Genomic DNA, 23,494 nt, shown 5'->3' with positions numbered 1-23,494 from the left:
CATCTTTCCTCACTTTCGTCTCGACCACCGCTGAAAAGCGAGTGAATTGAAGCAAGTAACCGTGTTTTATTATGTTCAAAACCCATTTCGGCATGTCGGGGATTTTTTCCCAGGCTTTTGCTCGCACAGATATGGGCTGAATGCTGGCTGGGGGCGTGTCGCAGTGACATATGGGCCCTGCCGGCGAATTGCCTTGTGCTAACACTGAGCTTACAGCTCTCAGAGGCGAGGGAGCGCGCTGAGCAGCTTTGTTGCACACAGGGGTGCGTGTGAGATTACTCCGTAATGCTCGCAGCATGAGCAGGAGAAATGTTTGAAACTTTATAGATAGTGTTTACGGGTGGGGGTGCATACATTGTAATAGGCACGCGCGCCACTTTCATAAAGCTTCCCGTTCTTAGCGGGGAGTTTCTTGGCTCGCGGCATGAGCCAGAGAACTGTTTGAAACTGTATGGGCAGCGCTTATGGGTGGGGGTGCATATACCGTAGTAGGCACGCGCGCCATTTTCATAAAGCCTCCCGCTCGCGGCGGGGGGTTTTTGGGCATGCATACAGTGTTTGTGTGTAGGGGTGCATGCATGACAGCAGGCACGCGCGCTACCTTTATAGTATTTCCCGCTTTTACTGGGGAAGTGTTTATAACTGTGGGAACAGTGCTTGTGTGTAGTGGTGCATACATGACAATAGGCACACGATCCACATTTATGGGGCGTCTAGCTTGAGCTGGGGAAGTATTCGGCACTGTTTGGACAGTATTGATATGTGGGAATGCGCACTTTAGTGTGGACACGTGACCCCTTAGTGACAGAGGCAGAAAATGACTCTTTTTGTGATTTCTGTGTGTTGCCGTTAAAACGGCATTTGATTGCAGGTGAGCGAGTTCTGTGACTGGCCCATTGACTGCTGTACAGACATTTCCAGCCGGCTGCGGGCGGGTTCTTCCGGAGAAGACCAGTTGAGCCCGAGGTCTTCCACGGCTTTGGACAGGATGCGGACGATCTCTGAGTCCATGCTGGTGCCCCTGCTCGTGTCCGCTAATGTCGACGGCGCGGGGTCGAAGGCCGAGCCCGGCCAGTCGTCGGATGCAGCGTCAATGGAAAGACGGTCATCCTTTTCACCGTCGTCCCCTGACGCGCCGAACGAGACGAGACCCACCGCTCCGGAGGGGTGCTGGTCTGCCTGCGTGAATTGAACTGGAGGCAGGGATTCCTCGGGTGGTGGTGAAGCGTGACGTCACTGAAGTCCGCGTGCTCTGGCGGCCTCCGTGAGCGGGGCTTTTTCTTGCGTGGCTCGAACAGAGGGGATGGCAGCATGGTGGTAGCAGGCTCGTTCGCGGCGAAAGCGGCAAAGTGAGCGCGCAGCTCGGTGAGGCCCAGGGAGTCACATTCGGGGCATCCGCCTCCAGTGAGAGCAGCTTCTGCGTGGTCAGGTCCCAGGCAGCGAGCGCAGAAAATGTGACGTTCCCCGTCAGGAAGAGGGCCTCTGCACGAGGTGCAGGTCGAAGGCATTTGAAACAACGCCTCGAATTTGCTCTTTTACTAAATGACAAAAAAGCGTCGCAGAGGCGAACACTTTCAAAGTAGCTTAGTAAAAGGATATCAAGGTGATGCGCGCCGGATGGCGTAGCAGAAGGCTTTGAAGGCGGCTGAAGGCACCGGCGTCCTCGTAGCAGTCCTGCTGTAGGCTTGTCGACGGCGGGCGAAAAGACTCCAATAATCCGGAGGATCCAGCGAAGAGAAGGTCTTTGCTGAAGGAGATTAAATCTAAAGAACTCTCATGACGGGGCGCCTAATATATAGCCTTAGCCAATGCCCATCTTGGCGGGCTCTGAGCACGCGAGCGCGAAGCGCACTCATTGGTTGCGCGTTCAGAGTCGCCTCGTCATTGGTTCGAGCAAGTTGCCGCAGCACAGCCAATGACCGAGCTGCCTCGCTTATTGCTGTCTGCTGTGCAGCTGCAATGCGTTTTACATAAAGACTTCAATATTTCTCGAGAAACGGAGTTTTCCCATAGCGTAAGCTACTTACGCAATAGGAGAGACCTCTCGAGAGGGAACTCCCTTGGTGTCACTGGGATTTTATGGATATCTAGAAACTCAGAATAAGTGAGCAACATGCCTTCTTGATTTAATATAGACTTGTGTTGTGCCTGCTAAAAAAAACATCTTTCAAAAAATAAAGATTTATTTTAAATAATATATTGTAATTGTTCCAAATTAAATATCTATGACAACAGATTTTATTAATGCTTACAATCTTTTACATCTACGCCCGCTACATAGGATTTTCTTCGAACAACTGTCATGGCGGAGCAAAGACTGTAAAAAAAAAGATGGACGACGCCCCTTCGCTCTATTCCATGGGTGAAAACCATAGTGGCGGAGCAGGAATTTAAGGAGATTTTTATTTATTTGTTTTATTTTAACAAGAACAAAACGTAATTTACATACAAGAGTACATATAACCATACATGTCAGGGGTATAAAAAAAAGAGAACATAAAAAAAGGAAGAAAGAAAGGCATTTTACAAAAAAAAAAACGTATACCTATTCAATAGCTGTAAAGTTTTCCTTGCTTTTAAGTATTTAAGGAGATTCTTGCCGAACAAGTTAGAGTATACAAACATATTTTTATTTTGTCTTTTATCAAATACAAAAGCACACTGTTGACTCCACCGCATCCAGTTTCGTGGCGACTAAAAAACTATTTTGCCCCCTTGTGGTCCAAGGTTTGTAACGGCCAGAGCAACGCACGAGCACACGTAATGTATGTGCAACGGGACCACACGCTTGCCACGCGTGGTCGAATACAAGATTTCTTTGTGTGCAATGTGTAGGTTCTTAGTGCCTGTAAAGAAGCCTGGTGCTGTCTCTAGCAGTGACTGTGTATGTTCATGTTAATGTAGGCCTACCACAGGCACCCTCTTCCCGCTCATCAATATCTCCCTCCACCTCAGCTCCCCAAAATCACGCTGCCTGTGTTTGTGAAATACTGGACCTGAATTGTAAAGCACCATACCCGCCAAATGGCACCATTCGCAGCAAAGGCTGGATACGGTGTTTTGCAGGATGCAAACTTCTATTTCCCCTGTTGTATGTTCGATGTAGCTGAGAGATGCTGTCTTCACCTCGCGTCTTACATCTTTTAACAGTACTGTGATGGTTTGTTTTTTGTAATTTCGCATTAAACTACTGTTTTTGCCATGAAAATAACATTTGGTGCTGACATGGCATTACTGTCCGTCCATCCATCTGTCGATCCATCCGTCAAATTATTTTGATGTGAATTTTGTAGTTACTGCATGTTCACATCAAGGTTTCTCTGAATTTTAGCACATGAGCCAAATTCATCTGTCACAGGACAGATAGATCATAGTCTAAAATACCTGATTTCAGTCAGAACTCAATTTAGCGTTTTGACTTTTGAAGGGCAGTATAATTGCTAAATTCATTTCTATTCTATTAATCAGAAGAGTCAAAGATAAATAATCATCGTCATTTAATATATTATTATTTCTTTAAGCAGTTCCCATCTTTGTTCAAATTGTATGCTCTTAATGTTATTTATCTCCAATTATTTCTCTCCACTCCATCCTTGCATTTGTGTGTACTCTGATTTGTCCTTGTAATTTGCTTTAAGGATGGAAGTCTATTGCTGTATTTTATTTCTTAAAAATGAAGTATACCAATAATAAGGTTGTCAGGACCTACTTCTATCTTATTAAGTGCAATGTTAATCCATTTATTTATTTCAATAGGTTTATTTATTCAAATAAATGGATTAACATTGTACTTAATAAGATAGAAGTAGGTCCTGACAATAGGTTATATTTTTAATATGGAGAATAAGTGTAACATATACAGTTGGTGTAATGGGCTTTATGATTCTAAACATGACAAGCCATGTCATGCCAGTTACTTTTCATAGTTACTATAATATTATTATTGAAAAAAACATGTTTTCCGCAAAAAAAATATGGTTACTTCAATAATACTATAGTAAAAAAACACAAAATTAGGAGCGCTCAACTATTTGCAAGGGAATGCTAAACTATTTCAGAAAAATAAATTTACCCTTCTTTAAGCCCGCCTTAAAGTGATCATTTGCTATTTCACAGGGCCAGCAAAGCCTTCTCTGCTGGCGTAACACGCCTAATAAATAAATATTTTTCATCCTTTAATTTTCATTGTCCTTTTTGCCAATGTATTTTCAATCGCATTCCACTCCTAATTCATCCACAAACGATTAGCAAAAGTTTATCTAACCAGATTTTATTCCTTGATGCTTACAAGCAAAGTGTGACTACTGTTTTACAAATTGCATGCATAGCTGCACTATGTAAGATTTTGTGGTTAAAAATGAACAAATTGCCATTATTGATTGAGAACATAAATAATCAGTGTTCAAAACGATGTTCTTACCTTACACCTTGGGTTTCTAAATACAATTATTATTTAATTATTTCTTTTTGAACAATTCACAATCGTATATTATTAAACTATAAAATGATGACTCTTTAAGACATTATAGATATTACAGTTAATTTTCTGTTAAAGCATGATTTTCTGTAAAGCTGTGAAGCTTTGAAACTGTGTTGTGAAAGGCGCTATACTGATAAAAATGACTTGACACTGATTCACTACAGTAATCCTACAAAAAATGAATTGTATTTTGAGCTGTCTGACCCGACACTGCATCATAGTGAGTGTGTTAAGAGATGTTAAACAGCTCTGTTCACTTATGCTTATGTTATTAGATGTGTAATGGCCATTTAAATTTTTTCTTTTCAAGCGACTTATAATCATTTGCCTCAATTCTGATTCACAGTCTCCACAGTTTCTAATCAAATTACTGTATAATTTAACCATTTCTTTTACAGAAAAGTTCAGATAAATATGCATTACAATGTCATTCTTCATACCAGCCCACGTAAAAATACCATTCATTTATGAGAATATTTTGCCAAAAACCACGCTGTTCACTGCAATATCCAATTCATTATATCAGAGCGAGGAACTGTAACCAAGGGGAACAGAGCTTAGTGAAGGGTCAATTCCAGCCCTGTCTTCTAAGGGTCTGTACTTTTTATCTTGTTCAAAGTTTTGCCTTTATCTTTTACTTTTACCTCTTCCACCAGATGGCAAACATTAGTCACATACAGGGATGGCCATGCTGCTCAGCTGGAGCAGGTGTATATTCGTGGCAGTAAGATCAGGTTCCTCATCCTGCCAGACATGTTGAAAAATGCTACAATGTTGAAAAGTATGAAAAAAGAAACAGTCAGCTGGTGCTGGTCGAGTAAAAGCAGCAATTCTCAAAGCTAAATGCAGATGCAGCCTCCTAGGCCCAGTCCACTTTAATTTTGCACATATTTTTCAGTGGATGAGTGTCAGTTCTTGCCTGTTTTAAAGGTGGTATTTAAACCGTGATCACACTAAAGTTTCCATTGGTGTTCTTGCAGTGGCTGCCAGAGGTCGTGTCACTCTGGTGGTTAGTCATACTAAATTAGCTTTTTTTTATTTTGACTCATCCCTCTTTTTATAAAAGCAAATATTTAGGTTACAGCGAGGAACTAACAATGGAAGATAATGGGGATGATTTCTGGAGGGTTTATGTGCAGAAATATGAAGATTACATACATTTGCCTGGTAAAATATTGTATTATTTTAGCTGTAATTATTAGTCATTTTAGGGTTTGTTGACATTAAGTTGGCAATTAAGTTGAAAAATTGGCTATAACTTTACACAGAAAAGGTTAGTAAATGATTTTTATCACACTAAAATCAAGTTACCGTGCATATTGTTTATGTCTTGTGGCTATCCTTTTGAAACAGTATTTTAACATTAATGGATTGGCCCCATTCACTTCCATTGTAAGTGCTGGAACCAAGATTTATTTTATTTTTTTTCTCCCTTTTTTGGAATGCCCAATTCCCAATGCGTTCTAGGTTCTTCTGGTGGTGTAGTGTTTCGCCTCAATCCTGGTAGCCTAGGATGAAACTCAGTTGCCTTCACGTCTGAGACAGTCAGTCCGTGCATTTTATCACGTGGCTTGTGGAGCGCGTTACCGCAGAGAGAGCGCGTGTGGGTCTTCACCCCATGTGACTCTACCCTCCCTAGCAACCAGGCCAATTTGGTTCCTTATGAGACCTCGCTGAAGTCACTCGGCACGCCCTGGAACTCGAACTCACGTCTCTAGGGGTGCTAGTCAGCATCAATACTGGCTGAGCTGCCCAGGCCCCCAGATTTGTGCTTTTTTTTAAAGAGAAGGGGAGATGAATCTAAATTATTTTTTGTGGTGATTAACATTATACCACAAATGCTGTCGATTGGGCTTAACTTGTATTTAATCTGGAATATTCCTTTAAGCCACTACATGTAAAAAAATGAATTCCGAAAATAAATATGTATAAACGTGCTATAACTATTTGTCCAGAAGTGCTTTGGACATTGCATACCTGGATTGGCTTCTAACAGAACTTTTATTGAATATAACTTCAACATTTTCAGGTATCAACAACATTTTTATTCAAAAAGTCATTAGATTAGTATACACAGAATCTCTTCTGTTTAGAGTTCCATGATGGAAACCCATTATGTGTTGACCACATAACTTCTCTGATGCGTGACTTGCCGTGGCATGAGGAGCTCTCTGCTACATCCCAGCAGCCTCATGATTTTGCAAATGCCACACAACTTAAAATACGGTTTATTTAGTTGTTGCTCAATTTCGTTGTGTTTTCAGATTTTAGCTACTTTGCTAATTTTGTTGTTTTGTGAACGTCTGAGCCACCGTAAAAGGATTATTTTAATGTATCTTCATTTATACATGTCGGGAGCCACAAGATTTTCATGGATTGCCATGGTTTGTGATAATGGCTTGCAAATGTGTTGAGTGCAAATACTACTGAGAAGCTAACAGGGCTTTAACCATATAATTGCAGATGGTATCTGTGCATATCTTAACACTTTCACTGTTCTTGCACAATCAAATCGTGTGTGTGTGTGTGTGTCCGTTGAAGTTTTAATGGCTGCAATGAGTCTGTTAAAGGCTCCTAGCTAACACATGGGTTTTGTGAACTTACATCAGGTACTGTAGTTTCACAGAAGACACTTCTTCAGTTATGGGTTCTTCAGTTATGCAAGGATTGTTGCAGTGGTTGTCTCCACAGTCTTTTTGATTATGAGACACCTGTAACACTGGTCATTAGTAGCAAAAGAGTGGGAGCCCTCTTCAGACTGATACAGTTAGTAATCATCGCCTATGTTGCTGTGTGAGTATATTTATTATTTAATTAAGTTAAAAATTACAATATTTCACAATCTTTTTGCTTTTTTTTTTTTTTTTTTAAATGAAAGAACCTTCTGCACCCATATGAATTGCCATGCTCACAGTAATATTCAACTCCTGATCAGTGTATTGTTCCCTGAAGATTTGTTTGCTGGGTGCAGCGGGCTTACCAGGACACCGACTCAGTTCAGTCAGCACGAAGGTGAAAGGAAACATTCTGACCAATTTATCCATTGATGAGGTTCATGTTTTTGATGTGGCTGAAAATGTAATCCCACCCCAGGTATCTAAACTTCAGTGACAGATCTCTGAGATCCATTGGAGTAGAAAAATAAGTTCTAGTTTCTCTGAATGTTCTTTCATCAGTTGTCCTATCTGATAAATGTGACACTTGTTTTTTTGGAATACTAACATATTCAGTCACCCACCTTCAGTAGTAGGTTCTTTGTGTTAACAAATATGATTGTCACACCCGACCAGACACAGAGCAGAGTCCTGGGGTATTGTTAAACAGATGGAGGTTGCATGCATTTTCACTTGCACTTTTGCACATGAAAAGATTGTAGTGCTTGTTGATTAATTAAATAACACAACAAGCAGGCATGACATCAATGTGCAGTTGTTCATTCAGCTTTTATCAAAAGCTCAGAGTTGCTTACAACAATACCAGTAATTCAGTGTCATTCACTACAGAGACCATAGCAGATTGCATGATAAAATTATCCTTTTTTTCAGGTTCCAAGTGAATTCACTGTCTCTGAGTCAGACAGTGATTGCAAAGAGGGGCTCAATGAAGTCCATGGCAATGGTATGTCGGCTTTAGTTTAGACAAATTTCAATTTCAAGTTTTTAACCAACTGTATTTTTGTCTCTATAGGCTGGTGAATGTAACATTGTGCCCACTATTGTGAATCTTTGGGCCACGCTCTCCTTTCTTAGTTTGGAAAGTAATGGTTACGTGTTTGTTTTTTGTTTTTTATTCTTTGATTTAGGCATTTTCAGAGTGTTCCTGAACGTCTCACAGGTGAATGCTGTTTGTGACCGGTTCATGCTTACTTCCATGAAGGAAGGAGTCTACAATGCTAAACACAACTTTATCCATTTGAAACAAAAAATATTTTTTTTATTGGTGAGTAAAACTCACATAGGCTATAAGTAATTAAAATTTGTTATGCAAAATTATATCACATTTTTACTCTGTTGAGACAACCTCATATGGGACTCGCTGATAATGTGGATTGAATGTTTCAATGGAATGGACATTTTCATCGCACTTTAAACCATCACAAATTAAAATCAATGTGTTCAAGTGCCGTATTAAACTTATACGTTTCATACACATCTAAGGGTATTTGACATTTAACATGTCCTTGAGCATTTTTTAAATTAACATCAAGATTTTAGATTAATAATATACACTCACTGATCACTTTATTAGGAACACCTGTAGATCTACTTATTCATGCAATTATTTAATCAGCCAATTGTGTGGCAGCATTGCAATGCATAAAGTCATGCAGACATGTCAGGCGCTTCAGTTAATATTTACATCAACCATCAGAATGGGGAGTAATGTGATTTCAACCGTGGGATGATTGTTATTGCCAGACGGGCTGGTTTGAGTTTTCTGTAACTGCTTATCTCCTGGGATTTTCACGCACAACAGTCTGTAGAGATTACTCAGAATGGTGCCAAAAATAACCAGTGAGCAGCAGTTGGAAACACCTTGTTGATGAGAGAGGTCAATGGAGAATGGCCAGACTGGTTTTAGCTGACAAAGACTACAGTAACTCAGATAACCACTCTGTATAGTTGTAGAGTTCAGCATAGCATCTCAGAATGCACAACACATTGAACCTCGAGGTAGATGGGCAACAACAGCAGAAGTCCACACTGGGCACTTTATTAGAACCATAGCGTTCCCAATAAAGTGCTTAGTGAGTGTATGTACTGCACGTATTTTAGGTGACATTTCTTTAGGTCATCATTTCCTTTTCAAATGGTTGTGCAATCATTTGTAAAACTACAAATATTCTGTGCTTTTTATAATCTTTTAGACTGCATGTATACAGCAGGGCATCAACATCCCCAATGTATTTCATGTGAACTACCCATATACCAAACTTTATACATTTCATTTATTTGATAAATTACAATATACTTAATTTATTACAGTTTCAGTGTATCACTGTGTATCAGTGTATGTTTAATAACACACCAAATCATTAATAAACCAAATGATCATACATGATTGAGCTCTGGATTCATTAGATGTTTTTGTTAGTTGGATAAAAGACGTATGCATCTGTGTTAAAAACGAACTTGGCAACCTGCTTTTATTTTTATTTTAAATTCCTCTTTCTCTTTTTAATGTTGATATGGTATATCATGTGGTTGCTTTGCAGGTTACAATTGAAAAAATAAATGCATAATGTTGTGTTATTGATCATATTTAGTAACATTCTCTTTTTTGCAACGTTATAAGGCATCGTCAGTTTGATTGCGCATCCAATCAAAAAGCTCTTGATAAAGTCTATTATACATTAAGCACTGCCTAAGAGGGTGTGACATGATGAAGTTTTAGGCCACTATAATTTCCATCAGGGCTGGGGTATTCTGCCCTTATCCTCCACACACAGCAACTGGGTATTACTGGAATAGCTTCCCTGGGTGTGCTGTCACCAAACCGCCACCTAATTAATTGAGCATAGGCCCCATGACGCAGCTGAGCTCCCTCACGCAGCTCTGCTAGGGGATCCACATAGAACAAAGCTGTCTCCAGGACGGAGCGACTGAGGACCAGTGTTGAAAAAAGAGGGGAGGAGGTTATGCAGCGCCCCTTGCTCGATCGACAGCACAGCTGCTCGTGCAAGGTGGCAGCAGGCTGGCAGCATCCACACTGACACCAGACCGGACTCCCAGACTGAGGCATCTCCAGTAATGGTGTGTCTGTGCTCTGTACATTGCTTTGCCTGCTGGGCAGGTTTTCGTCTATCTTAAGCCCACCACTCTGGCCATTCAAACTTGTGATTTGCCCACAATGCAGCACACTGATCAGGGTCTTCATGCTGGCCATATCATTCTGACAGTAAACAGAGAAATCATATTGTGCTATTTATTTATTTTTTTGCTATACATCAGAATAAACTTATTATATTTCTGAAAATGCATAATAAAGCAATTGCACAATATCACACACGCAAGAGTGCTGTTGTACTGAATATCTTAATATTGAGAATCTTACATTACGCTCGTGAAAGGAAAGGGGTTTTGTCTCCTGTAGTCTTTTCTTTCTGGATTTTTTCACCACCCTTAAATTGTTTTTATCCACAAATGACACACAAAGGAAACACTGCAAAAGATACAGGTGAGATTCATAAACAGGATCCCAGATAAGGCTGCAATTTAACCTGTGTCTAGAAAAGCATGGATGATGTTAATCAGCTGCCACACAACAGCTGTTTACATAACTCACCAATGTAAGTGCTATGCACATCTAGTCAGTGTGCATATACAATGTGCATTTACATATACGTGTGTGTGTGTGTATATGTGTTCACCTTTTGTATGTCTCGTACTGGCTCAAACTTTCTCTCAGAGTAGTTCTGTTTGGCCTCTTTGGAGTAACAGCTGGTGCCAATAAGCCAGTCAAGGAAGATTGTGGTCTAAAAAACACACAGGGGAAACACACTCCATTACTTCAAACTCTTATTTAAATTTCCATCTGAGGTATTAAGGGTAACTTACAAGAGCATAATATGATAGAGTCGATCCAATGTAGATGATAAGCTGAATAATGCTGAACTTTCCAGCCTGTAAATAATACAGAGAACTCTTAGTGTATCTTAAATGCCCCAACATGCAAAGTAAACCCAATATGTGATAATCAGGTCTCACCTTCCCAAACACCATGACATCAAACCTAATGCCATACATTTTAAATAGGGTCCTCTGCTCCACACCATTCACTGTCGAGTATCTTGCCAACCTATAAAGTAATTCAGAAACGACTTTTTCAGAAAGGACTAGATAGATAGATGGACGGACAAAAGAAAGAAAGAAATACGTTTGAATAGTCCTGGCTTATTTGAACATTCCATTAATGTAAGTTTATGGGATTTTAAGGATATTTGATCGCCCGCTTTTTGAAAACTGTAATTCTGATCAGTTAGAAAAGTCATAGCAAGCAGAGCCAGAACATTCTGAAGGTCTGTGCCAAGTTCAGTGAATGTAGCTTGAAAGCTTTAGGAGTTGAAGTTGGAAATGTTGGTCTTTAGATTTATTGATTTAATAAAAAAGAAATAAACCATGTCTTTAGAATAGCAGCACGTTTGCTTTGTCAAGCCATTTTATTTACATTTTATGTATACAAAAGGGTCCAAAAGTCTGAGAACACTAGTGAACAAAAGCCTAATAATCGTGTGAATAGCAGAATTGACAAAGGAACATGAATTTCATATTTTCTCTACACTTTTTATATCATTTTGAGCTTTATTGATGGCATGCACTTGAGCTGGCTCGGAAGATTTGTGCAAAACCTGATTCATGTTACCCCCACATGCTTTAATTGAGCAATAAGGCACGAGAGGCTGTGCTATATTGTGAATATAGTCACGGCTGAAGGGCATGCCTGCAACCCCTTCAACCGTTACTATATTCACAATATGGCACAGCCTCTCATGCCTTATTGCTTTTATAAAATGGTCACCACATAATACAAATATGAAGGAAACAAATGTTTATTAAAATGTTATATTTTTTTAAGTAAAATTATTTAAAATAAAACAACATTTTAATCCTAAAAGTTTATTTATTTCTATTTAAATTTAGATTTTCAGTGTGGTCTCAGAATTAAGGATTCAACTGTACTTTATACATTTTAATCATTTATAACATCCAAAGTCATGAATTTTAATTGTTCTCACCTGAAGTTAAGGCCAGGATACAGGGTACGATTACTTTCTTTTTCATCCAAGCGACGGAATGAGTATTTGGGCAGACAGCTGTGAAAGATCCTGTTCAGGTCACAGTCCCAGTTGATCTGAATCCCAATTACACCACCCTGTCAAGCAGACATTTCCAGCAGACATAAACAGCCTGCATTGCCTTAACTAAATGACATACATAAGTCCTGGAATTGTATAATACAGTGTATTGATTCAGTGTGCATCATCAGGAAGACATTGTAACATGCGGCGGAAACTGATGGAGAGACAGGCTTTACCTCTACTGCCACACTGGCAAAGTTCTCCTTGGCCTCATTCACAATGTCCCCCAGACGGAAAATGGGACAGTATGGATTTGTATAGGGGTTATAAAGGCAACCTTTAAGCTCAGTATCCTTCATTTCAGGTAAGATGTTTCTTCTAATTAAAATACATAGATGGATGGCTATATTAGGATTTAGTAAATAATGAACATTGGCTGCACAATAAATCTTAGGGACTGCTCAAACCAAACATGTTTTTGCATCCATGCGTGCTGTTTTCCAATTATTTGTTTTCTATGTGAACATACACAACACCAATTCCGTTGGAATGTTGGGACAGTATGAAAAATGCTAATAAAAACAAAAAGGAGCAATTTGTAAATTATATTCACCCTTTGCTATACTGAAAGCACTACAACCACTTTACTGTATATGATGTTTTACCTTGTGAATTTCATTGATGTTTTTTTTTTTAAATGTACAGTAATTTCAAATCAGATAAATGCATCACGCTCCAAAAAAGTTGAGACGGGCAATTTAAGACAAATAACAACTTGACGAGATGAAATAACAAGGGGATGTGAAACAGGAGATGTTAAACAGGCAATTGTGTCATAGTATATAAGGAGCCTCCAAAAACAGCCTAGTCCTTCAAGAGCAAGGATCATTTGAAACTTGACAATTTGAGATGCTTCTGCAAATAATCCAGCACTCTGAGAACAATGTTCCCCTAAAACAAACTGGAAGGATTTTGAGCATTTTAAAAGTTAAAAGATTCAAGGAATTTGGTCAAATGTCGGTGTGTAAAAGGCAAGACAAAAATAATTTCTGAATGCGTGTGATCTCTGATCCCTCAGACATCACTGTCTTAAAAAACGAATCAGTTACTAACGTAACCTCGGTTCTCTCTAGATGAGGGAACGAGTATTGCGTAAGCTAGCTTGAAAGATTACTTGAAAGATTAATCTTTTCTGAGATATTGAAGCCAAAAAATTATCCTTAATTTTGTATCCATTGTCAACGCAGTGCGGCAGCTGCAGACCTTGAGCGGGCTAGCTAGCGAGCTCATTAATGGGACACAGTCCACACAGACCGGCACCGTCGGCACTGTCTGACTCGTTCCCTCATCTAGAGAGAACCGAGGTTACGTTAGTAACCGATTCGTTCTCTTACGAGAGGTTCTCTCGTATTGCGTAAGCTAGCTTACGCTACGGGAACCCTTTGTCAACGCCATGCGCGCCAAGCATCCACTGCATGAGCCCCAGGGAATTAAGGGGGACCCGGGGGAGCCCTTGTGAGTGGGGAATTAATATTTGGCCGGCAAGAGTGCGGGCCAGTGTGTGTGTAGTACATAAGCACATAGACAGAGCGGCGGTGCCGGTCTGTGTGGACTGTGTCCCATTAATGCAGCTCACCAGGGGAGCTGTAGCGTATTAAACCGCTAGCAATTTAGCCTGCAGAGCGGGTACTTCCAGATTGTAAAATCTGACAAAGGTGGAGGGGGAAGCCCAGCCCGCTGCCACACATATGTCGTGAATGGAAATCCCGCTGGACCATGCCCACGAGGAGGCCATGCCTCTAGCGGAGTGAGCCTTAATGCCTAGCGGGCATGGTAGGTCTTTTGACGCGTACGCGGCAGCAATAGCGTCCACTATCCATCTGGACAGTGTCTGTTTCGAGGCAGCGAGACCTTTGGTGCGCCCTCCGAACGAAACGAAAAGCTGCTCGGAGCTTCTGAAAGATGCGGAGCGCGCAGTATACAATCTCAGTGCTCTGACTGGGCAAAGGAGATTGGCGTCGCGTTCGCTATCAGATGCTGGTAGCGCCGACAAGGAAATGATCTGTGCTCTGAAAGGAGTACCGACCACCTTGGGGACGTAGCCGTGTCTAGGCTTTAAAATGACCTTGGAGTCACTTGGTCCAAACTCAAGACACGCAGCGCTGACAGATAGCGCGTGAAGGTCTCCCACCCATTTAACTGATGATAGGGCAGTTAGAAAAACGGTTTTAAGTGAGAGGTGTTTCACATCCACGGATTGAAGCGGTTCGAAAGGGGGGGCTTTCATAGCTTCGAGAACTATAGAAAGGTCCCAGATAGGAACCGATGGGGGGCGCGGAGGGTTCATCCTTCTAGCTCCCCTGAGGAAGCGGATGACCAGCTCGTTTTTACCCTGTGACTGGCCGTGCAGGGGTTCAGTGAACGCCGCGACGACCGCCACGTACACTTTGAGCGTGGATGGGGATCTGCCCTTATCCAGCAGCTCTTGTAAAAACACGAGCAGCGGCGACACCCCACATGTCCGTGGGTCCAGGTCTCTGTCGGTGCACCATTTTGAAAACACAGACCATTTTGACGCATAGAGTCTTCTCGTGGAGGGGGCTCTAGCGTGTATGATGGTGTTTATTACTCCTTCTGGCAAAGCGACAGGTAGTCGTTGATCACCCACGCGTGTAGCGCCCAGCGCTCTGGGTGGGGATGCCAGATCGTTCCGCGAGCTTGCGAGAGGAGATCTGCTCTCACTGGGATGGGCCACGGCGCTGTCAGTGACAGCTGCGTAAGCTCCGGGAACCATGTTTGATTCTCCCAGCGCGGGGCTATGAGGAGCACTGAGTGGCGCCTTTCCCTGATCCTCTGCATTACCTGTGGCAATAGCGAGACGGGAGGGAAGGCGTAAAGCGGGCGGTTGGGCCAGTCCTGGGCCAGCGCGTCCTCGCTTTCGAGAAAAATATTGGGCAGTGAGAGTTCTCTTCTGACGCAAAGAGGACTATCTCTGCTCTGCCGAATATGCGCCATAACGTCTGGACTGTTTGAGCGTGCAGGGACCATTCCCCTGGGGGAATATTGTCTCTGGACAGTCTGTCTGGGCCGTTGTTCAGGTGGCCTGGCACGTGCGTCGCCCTCAGCGAGCGCAGGTGGCGCTGGGACCAACTCAGTATGCGTTTCGTCAGATGGAAGAGGTTCCTGGATCTGACACCGCCCTGACGGTTTAGATAGGATACCACAGACCTGTTGTCCGAGCGGACCAGGACGTGGTGACCCTGAATGATCGGGAGGAAGCGCACGAGCGCGTACTCGACCGCTATCATTTCCAGACAATTTATGTGAAGGAGCTTTTCCTGAACTGACCATAGGACAAAAACCGGAGAGCTCTCGCAGACCGCGCCCCAACCCGTGTTGGACGCGTCTGTCGAGATGACTTTTCGGCGAGATACAGCTCCCATCATCACTCCCCGCTGATACCACTCGGCCACTGTCCAGGGCTGCAGAGCTGAAATACAGGTCTGAGTCACTCTGATTGGCTGGCGGCCTGTGGCCCAAGCCCGGCGAGACGCCGGGTGTTTAGCCAATGCTGAAGCGGGCGCATGCGCAGTAAACCCAGTTGAAGTACTGCTGCGGCTGAGGCCATGTAGCCTAGCACTCTCTGAAACTTCTTCAGAGGTGTGAGGCTGTTCATCTGAAATGACGCGGCTAGTCGCTGCACACGGCGCGCGCGCTGTGTAGATAAGCGAGCCGTCATTGCCACTGAGTCTAGTTCTATTCCAAGGAAGGAAATTGTCTGACTGGGCTGTAGTGAGCTCTTGGTCCAATTGACTGCAAGGCCCAAACTGTTCAGATGACTGAGGAGAACTGTCCTGTGAGACAGAAGCTCCGTATGTGATTGTGCCAAAATCAGCCAAAAAGTATGCATCTTTCAGATCGAGAGAAATAAACCAGTCCCCCTGGCGCACATGCGCGAGGAGTTTGCTGGTTGTAAGCATTTTGAACGGTCTTTTTGCAAGCGCTTTGTTCAAAACCCTGAGATCTAATATTGGTCTGAGGCCGCCGTCTTTCTTGGGAACAAGAAAATAACGGCTGTAAAACCCCGACTCGCTCAGGGGAGGCGGCACTCTCTCTATGGCCCTTTTGCACAGAAGGTTTGCTATTTCTGAACGAAGCATGCACGCTGCTTCCGTGTTCACAGTAGTTTCGAGCCGCGCTCTGAAGCGAGGAGGACGGCGATCGAACTGTAGCAAATAGCCCTGTTTTATTGTGCTTAACACCCATTCGGTTATCCCTGGAATATCTTCCCACGCTTTGAAGCGTAATGTTAGAGGGTGAGTGGCCAAATCGCTCTGATTGCCGCACACAGCACGCTGAACAGAATGTGTGAGCGCGCTTACTGTGCTTATGCTGGACTGCTCGCAGACAGCATGGACAGGCTGTTCTGTGAGTGACTTCCCAATTGAGGTGAATGGGGAAAGAGTCACGTCTGTTAAGTGATACGCAAGCATAGTCACGGGCATGGGACTTACATACAGAGAAGTGTTTGCTGGCCGTGTGACAGAGCGGGCAGAGAATGGGCTCGCGCACGTATTCGTGAGCGCATTTATTGACTCTAACACTCGAGTGGTTCGTAACCGCTTTTGAGTGTGCTCTGATGGGAACACGGAACGTGTAATGCTTGTGTGTAGAGGTGAACACTGGATTGTGGGCACATTTTCTACACATAAAGCTGGTCGTGTGACAGAGCGGCCAGAGAATGGGCGCGCGCACGGATTCGTGGGTGCGTTTATTAACCCTAACACTCGAGTGGTTCGTAACCGCTTTATGTGAGTGTGCCGTGATAGGGCCACGGGATGTGTAATGCTTGTGTGTAGGGGTGAACACTGGATTGTGGGCACATTTTCTACACATAAGACATGTTTGCTCTATGGTATGGACACGGGATGTGTAATGCTTGTGTGTAGAGGTGAACACTGGGTTGTGGGCACATTTTCTACACATATGGCATGCTTGCTCTTTACCAGATTTATTTGGGTCGCCGTGAAAACGGCGTTTGAGCGCAGGCAAGCGGGCGTTAACACCGGCTTGTTGGCTGCTGAATCTACCACTGTAGTAGCCTGAAGGAAGGGGACTGACAGGGGGCGAAGCTTTGACGGTGGTCCGGCCGCAGCGGGACTGATCCGTCGTTTTGTCAACAAAGCTAGGAGGACTTCGGTTGTTCAGGTTCAGCGCAATTCTAGTCCGAGGCCCGCGGGGGGGCGGCGGTCTGCGGCGGCTGTCTGAGCGCGATCGAGGGCGGCCGCCCTGTCGACGCTTAGAAGTCTGGCATTGTTGAGCTGGCCGCTGTGAAGAGGCTTGTGTAGGAGGCTCACGTGGGCGGCCTGCAGAGGAGCTAGCGCGACGAGGCAGAAAGAGATTCATGGCTTGTGTGGCTTTTTGGACCTCTGAAAACCGGTCAATGATACCACTCACCGCGGAGCCGAAGAGACCGGATGGAGAGAGCGGTGCGTTGAGGAACGTAGAGCGCTCCTCTTCTCCCATGTCGGCTAGCGTTAGCCACAGATGTCTCTCGGTCACAGTCAGCGCGGCCATGCACTTCCCTATAGCTTGGGCTGCAGCTTTGGTAGCGCGGAGGGCGAGGTATATAGCACTCTGTATGTCTGCAACCGCCTCTGGATGCCTGCTTTCCTCATCCCACTCCCGCAGAAGGTCCGCTTGGAGGATCTGTAGGATGGCCATAGAGTGCAGAGCAGATGCAGCTTGGCCGGCGGCGGAATAGGCGCGGCCAACACAGGCGGAAGTTGTTCTGCAGGCCTTAGACGGGAGCACTGGTTTAGACCGCCATCTCGCGGAGGGCGGGCAAAGGTGTGCTGCTACCGCATCCTCGACCGGAGGGATGGAAGCGTAGCCCTTCTCAGTAGCGCCGTCCACCGAAGCAAGAGAGGTGGAGACGTGGGATCAGATCCTGGCCGAGAAAGGCGCGTTCCATGATTTGGAAACCTCGGCGTGGAGTTCCGTCAGGAAGGGAGCGGCCCGGGTAGCGGGTGCTGTGCGGCGGCGGCTCTGTAGAAAGCGGCCTGTGTGAGGAGGCGTGTTAGTTCCCCTTCGACTCCGGCGCGGGTCCTGCACGATTCCTGGGCCGAGGAGGAGGCGTGTGAGCCTGACCACTCCTCGCTGTCCGAAGCCATGATGGAACAGCCCTTATCCTCCGCTTCTTCGTCCGAGATGGCAGCAGAGCAGCCGCTCGGGGGCAACTGCGCGTCCCGGGTGGGCGGGGAGGGTGAAGGCGATGCTCGAGGGATGGGCTCCGGCGAGGCGATCGCTTCTACCACTGTTTCCGGCAGCCTTTGAGAGCGGCGCTTTTTTCTGCGCGGCTGAACGGAAGGCGGCGCGGCGGCTTCGGTCCTGAGCGCTTCGAGTCGAGCCCGCAGGGTCGACATCGGCAGCTCCTCGCAGAGATCGCATCCGCCTTCGGCAAGGGCGAGCTCTGCATGCCCCAGTCCCAGGCAGAGAGCGCAGATGATGTGGCGGTCTCCGGTGCTGAGAGGAGCGCGGCATGAGGCGCAAGTGGAGCGAGGCATCTTAAAAAAGACGCTCGTACTCTTTTGTGAAGTTCTTTAAGAACTAGCTTGCTTTTAAAAAGGATACGTCGCCGGATGGCGTAGCTTGCAGGACGGCTGAAGGTGGCGAAGACGGCCGGCTTCTTCGAGCGCTGTCCACGCTTGCTTGATGCCCCTCGAACGGCGACGTGGCTTCCGGTTCAGTGATGCGAAGAGCTTCGCTGAAGAGATGAAAATCAGGGTTCCAGCCTACGAACTACGCACTGCATCAAAGCCCGCCCTTTTTGGCGGGCTTTGATGCAGTGAGCGCGCGGACGCCTCTCATTGGATGCGAGTTCGCCCAAGCTCGTCTATAGGCTGCAGCAGTTGCCGCAGAGCAACCAATGAGCTCGCTAGCTAGCCCGCTCAAGGTCTGCAGCTGCCGCACTGCGTTGACAATGGATACAAAATTAAGGATAATTTTTTGGCTTCAATATCTCAGAAAAGATGAATCTTTCCCGTAGTGTAAGCTAGCTTACGCAATACGAGAGAACCTCTTGTAAGAGAACATCATTCATCTGTAATGGATATCATGAACATGGGTTTGGGATTACTTTAGTAATCTTTGTTAGTCAACACCATTCACCACTGCATCCACAGATGCAAGTTAAGACTTTACTATGCAAAGCAGAAGCCCTACATCAACACTGTCCAGAAGCGCTGCCGACTTCTCTGGCTTGGTTTCATCTTAGATGGAAAGTAGAACAGTGGAATTGTGTTATTTTTAGTCCACATTTCAAATAGTTTTTGAAAAACGCAGCTGTAGTGTTATCCAGGCCAAAGAGGAAAAGGACCATCCAAGTTGTTAATAGCGTCAGGTTGCAAAATCCAGTGGCTGTATGGGCCAGGGGTGTGTCAGTGCCCATGGCATGGGTAACGCTCACATCTGTGAGGGCACCATTAACGCAGACAGATTTGTAAATATTTTGGAGCAACATGTACTGCCATCCAGCAACTTCTTTTCCAGGGACATCCCTGCATTTTCCAGCAGGACAACTTTAAACCCCATACTGCCACATACTACACATTACAATTGCATGGCTGTGTAAGCAGAGAGTGCGGGTGCTAGACTGGCTTGCCAGTAGTCCTGACCTATCTCCATTTGAGAATGTGTGGTGCATTATGAAACGCATTAGATGGCAGTGAACACCCCGTACAATTGTGCAGCTGAAGACTTGCATAATGGATGAATGGGGGAAAATTTCATTTTCTAAACATAACAAACTTGTTAAATTAAAAGAATTGGTGATGTTTCACAGTGGTGAACACTCCACTGTCCAAACTTTTTTGGAACATGTTTTGAAATGACTGTACATTTTCAAAAAATACAATGAAATTCACAAGATAAACATAATATGAAGTTGTTGTGCTTTCAGTATAGCAAAGGGTGAATATAATTTACAAATCACTCCTTTTTGTTTTTATTAGCATTTTTCATACTGTCCCAACATTTTGGGAATTGGGGTTGTACGCTAGACAGATGTCTTTGACGTTGCACTGCATCTCTCTATTTTTTCAACATCTCACGCATGTGCACCACGTTTTATAGCTGTCTCGAGACACCTGCATTTTTGTTCCATTCACTGCGCTGCATCGAACTTTTTTAAAACAAAAGTGCATTCGGTGTGAACACCCCCTCTACTTCATATAGTCTACTGTTAAATGTACACATATGGTTGAAGTATGTTAGTACAATAATATAATAATGTAAATACGCATATGCTTCTGTGCAACATGTAAACTCGTGTTTATAGATTAGTTTATAAATTAAGTACTACCTTATGTAGTTAAAGGCTGGAAATCTGATGTTATTCTTAATCATCACAGTGAAATTTTCTGCAGATAGCAAAAGAGCAGGTCTGGGGGAAATAGAAATAACAAAAGCCTGTTATGAGACAATTTCCTTTTATAAAATCTCAGTTTATATAAAAGTTCCAAAAAAAAGTGCAACTTCCTCAAACAAGTTCCCCAAACGAATCTGTTGACAGTTCTGGTAGTTCAGAACTACAGTGTCAACAGTTTTACTAATTTTTGTAAATAGTTGATGATATCCTCTATTAAAATCATTTTAAAAACTTTGCTGTCATAGTTTGAGTCTTAATCAACAAATAACAGTATACAGGATTAAACTGAATGATTTTAGCCAAGTATAAGAATGTATTTTCATGCAAGTGTTCTATCTTAATAGCACTGTATATTACGGCACCTGGGTTTCTTCTTGTTCTCAATTGGGCACCAAGCTGAAACTTCACATGTTTTCTTTAGTACATCAAACTTCACACAGGCTCCTGTTTGCACACCTAAAATGCAAATACAGGAACTAACTTCAATTAAGCCGCTAAATATTTACAGTCTAAATGAGAAAGCAGAGCAGATCTTGAGAAGTGGAAGTATTCTGAGTTACCACAAAAAAATTAGATCAGACTGGAGAGCTAACATCTGATCATGATGTAAGCTAGTATTTCCTGGGTATTAATATTCAAATATACAAACAAATCAACATTTAATAGCATAATGAAATATGATCGGTCTGAGATGTGTGTTTTGCTTAGGAAATGCTTCTGCAATTATGAAGGACAAACTGACAACATGCAATCGCATTAATAAATCTCAGCACAAGCCAGGTAAATTGTAAATGTTTTTGCATTTCAGAGCAACCACACTAAGCCACTGTCTGAGGTAAAGGTTTCACCCAACATAAAGCATGCAAAGTAATGTATTAAGAGGTAATCATAGGTATAACAATACCATGGCTAAACTGGTCTGAAAACCCTTTCTCGCAGTCTTTATCTGTTCGACACTGCTTCCCATTTGGTAGGGCCTGAAGTGTAAGCATGAGACAAGAATTGTTGTTTTACATTAATAATATTTAGCTAAAAAGTACGGTGGTGTATTGTTCACAACATCTGTACTTACCTCTGGGCAATTACCTTGTTTTTGGTTCTTTGTGACAATGACATTTGTTGCCACGAAAAATGAGTTTTTCCCCTAACAATCGAAAACAAGGGCACAATATTTTTAAGTGATTTTAAGTGCTGGAATGCTACCATAATTCTGCATGAGCAACCTTAAGTAATTATTTTTTTATATAAAAAAATTTACCTGAGATTGTCCACTGTGGTCCACCATATCCCATACAACTTCCCCAATGTCTGGTATATTTGCCTTTGCCACTCCCTTAACCTTTGTGGTGACAGAGCTCACCACACTATCATACTCTTGATATTCTTTATTCCATAACATCATGAAACTGTCAAGTAAAGACATGGTTGTGGGACACTGTCACGACATCAGTCCGAATAGAATCACAGACATATCTTTAATCATACGAGTATAAAGTGCACACTACATGTTTCAAGTTTAGAATTGTATATAATTACAACTAAACACAGCACAGCACGTGTACATAATAAAGTGGCAGTTGATGTAAATGAATGAGCTCTTGTTGGATGATGCGCGTGGGCGTCTTGAAAGCAAAACAATGAAAATGCTACACATGCAACACTTACCAAATGAACATCAAGATAACTCCATTTAGTGTCCATTTCAGGGAACCAAGTTTGACGCTCTTGATTTTAACGAGTTTTTGAGTGTCATATTCACAGATATTCAGCAAGCTGCAAGGCATTGTCGTGATTTGGTAAACACTCCGCGGAGGAATGCGGAATCTAGCCCTGCTTGCTCACGAAGAAAAAGAAAAGGTCACATGGTGTTCTAGAAGCGGAGACAGTTATGCGCGACGACAAAACATTCTTTCTCACGATGGAGAAAGGCTCAAATGTCAAAGCATTCGAAACAACTAAATAATCATACCCGCTTGTGTATTTGTACACTATTACGTACGTATTACGCAATTTGCATATTATTTTTCGTCAGCCTTGGCTATATTTTTATTAAAGTAAAACAGGCAACATTGTATGCTCATGTAAAGCATTATTCCATATTTTACTTTAACTCACTGAAGTGTACAAAGAAAAATATAGGCCTATGTAAAAGAATACATGTTTATCCCCTTTATTGGTAATTATGTAGAAGAAATTAAATGTTAAGGTCTAGGTTCTTAAACATTATTATATATGATACAATGTTCTACAGCAGTCACAAATCATGATAGTCTTGGGCAGTGCTGTGGTCAAGACCAGCTCATCTGAGTACAATTCCAGGTGAGACAAGACGGAGAGCAGAGAGGGTTGAGTGACCACTGAACTTTCCTAAACACCTGTTTGTCACTAAACTCTGGAAAATATTCCTGAGGTATGAGACCATTGCATGCAATGTCTAAAGTTTGAATTTGAGGTAATTTGATCAAGAGGTTGCAAATGTACACTCACCTAAAGGATTATTAGGAACACCATACTAATACTGTGTTTGACCCCCTTTCGCCTTCAGAACTGCCTTAATTCTACGTGGCATTTATTCAACAAGGTGCTGAAAGCATTCTTTAGAAATGTTGGCCCATATTGATAGGATAGCATCTTGCAGTTGATGGAGATTTGTGGGATGCACATCCAGGGCACGAAGCTCCTGTTCCAGCACATCCAAAAGATGCTCTATTGGGTTTAGATCTGGTGACTGTGGGGGCCATTTTAGTACAGTGAACTCATTGTCATGTTCAAGAAACCAATTTGAAAT

General features: G+C 43.2%; 1 protein-coding gene across 2 annotated transcripts; it reads right to left on the bottom strand.

Annotated features, from left to right (window-relative positions):
* Positions 1-7,910: 7,910 nt before the first annotated feature.
* Positions 7,911-22,543, bottom strand: p2rx7 (purinergic receptor P2X, ligand-gated ion channel, 7). Of its 2 annotated transcripts, XM_052095108.1 has the most exons (13): positions 22,372-22,543; positions 21,965-22,112; positions 21,779-21,850; positions 21,611-21,683; positions 21,069-21,162; positions 20,641-20,721; positions 12,515-12,656; positions 12,216-12,352; positions 11,188-11,278; positions 11,038-11,103; positions 10,851-10,955; positions 10,535-10,642; positions 7,911-10,372 (listed from the first exon to the last, which is right to left on the bottom strand). In XM_052095108.1, exons 1-13 carry the CDS (start codon positions 22,488-22,490, stop codon positions 9,845-9,847), a joined length of 1,764 nt encoding a protein of 587 aa, XP_051951068.1. In that variant the 5' UTR covers positions 22,491-22,543; the 3' UTR covers positions 7,911-9,844. The 2 variants fall into 2 exon arrangements, with proteins under 2 accessions (XP_051951068.1, XP_051951069.1); XM_052095109.1 differs by lacking the exon at positions 22,372-22,543 and having other exon boundaries at positions 21,793-21,850; positions 21,965-22,107.
* Between the last annotated feature and the right edge of the window lie 951 nt (positions 22,544-23,494).

This window comes from Xyrauchen texanus, chromosome 27 (genome assembly GCF_025860055.1).
Source record: "Xyrauchen texanus isolate HMW12.3.18 chromosome 27, RBS_HiC_50CHRs, whole genome shotgun sequence".
NCBI classification, from domain to species: Eukaryota; Metazoa; Chordata; class Actinopteri; order Cypriniformes; family Catostomidae; genus Xyrauchen; species Xyrauchen texanus.
Note: the sequence above shows the minus strand (reverse complement) of the source record. Positions and strands in the feature narration are given on the sequence as shown.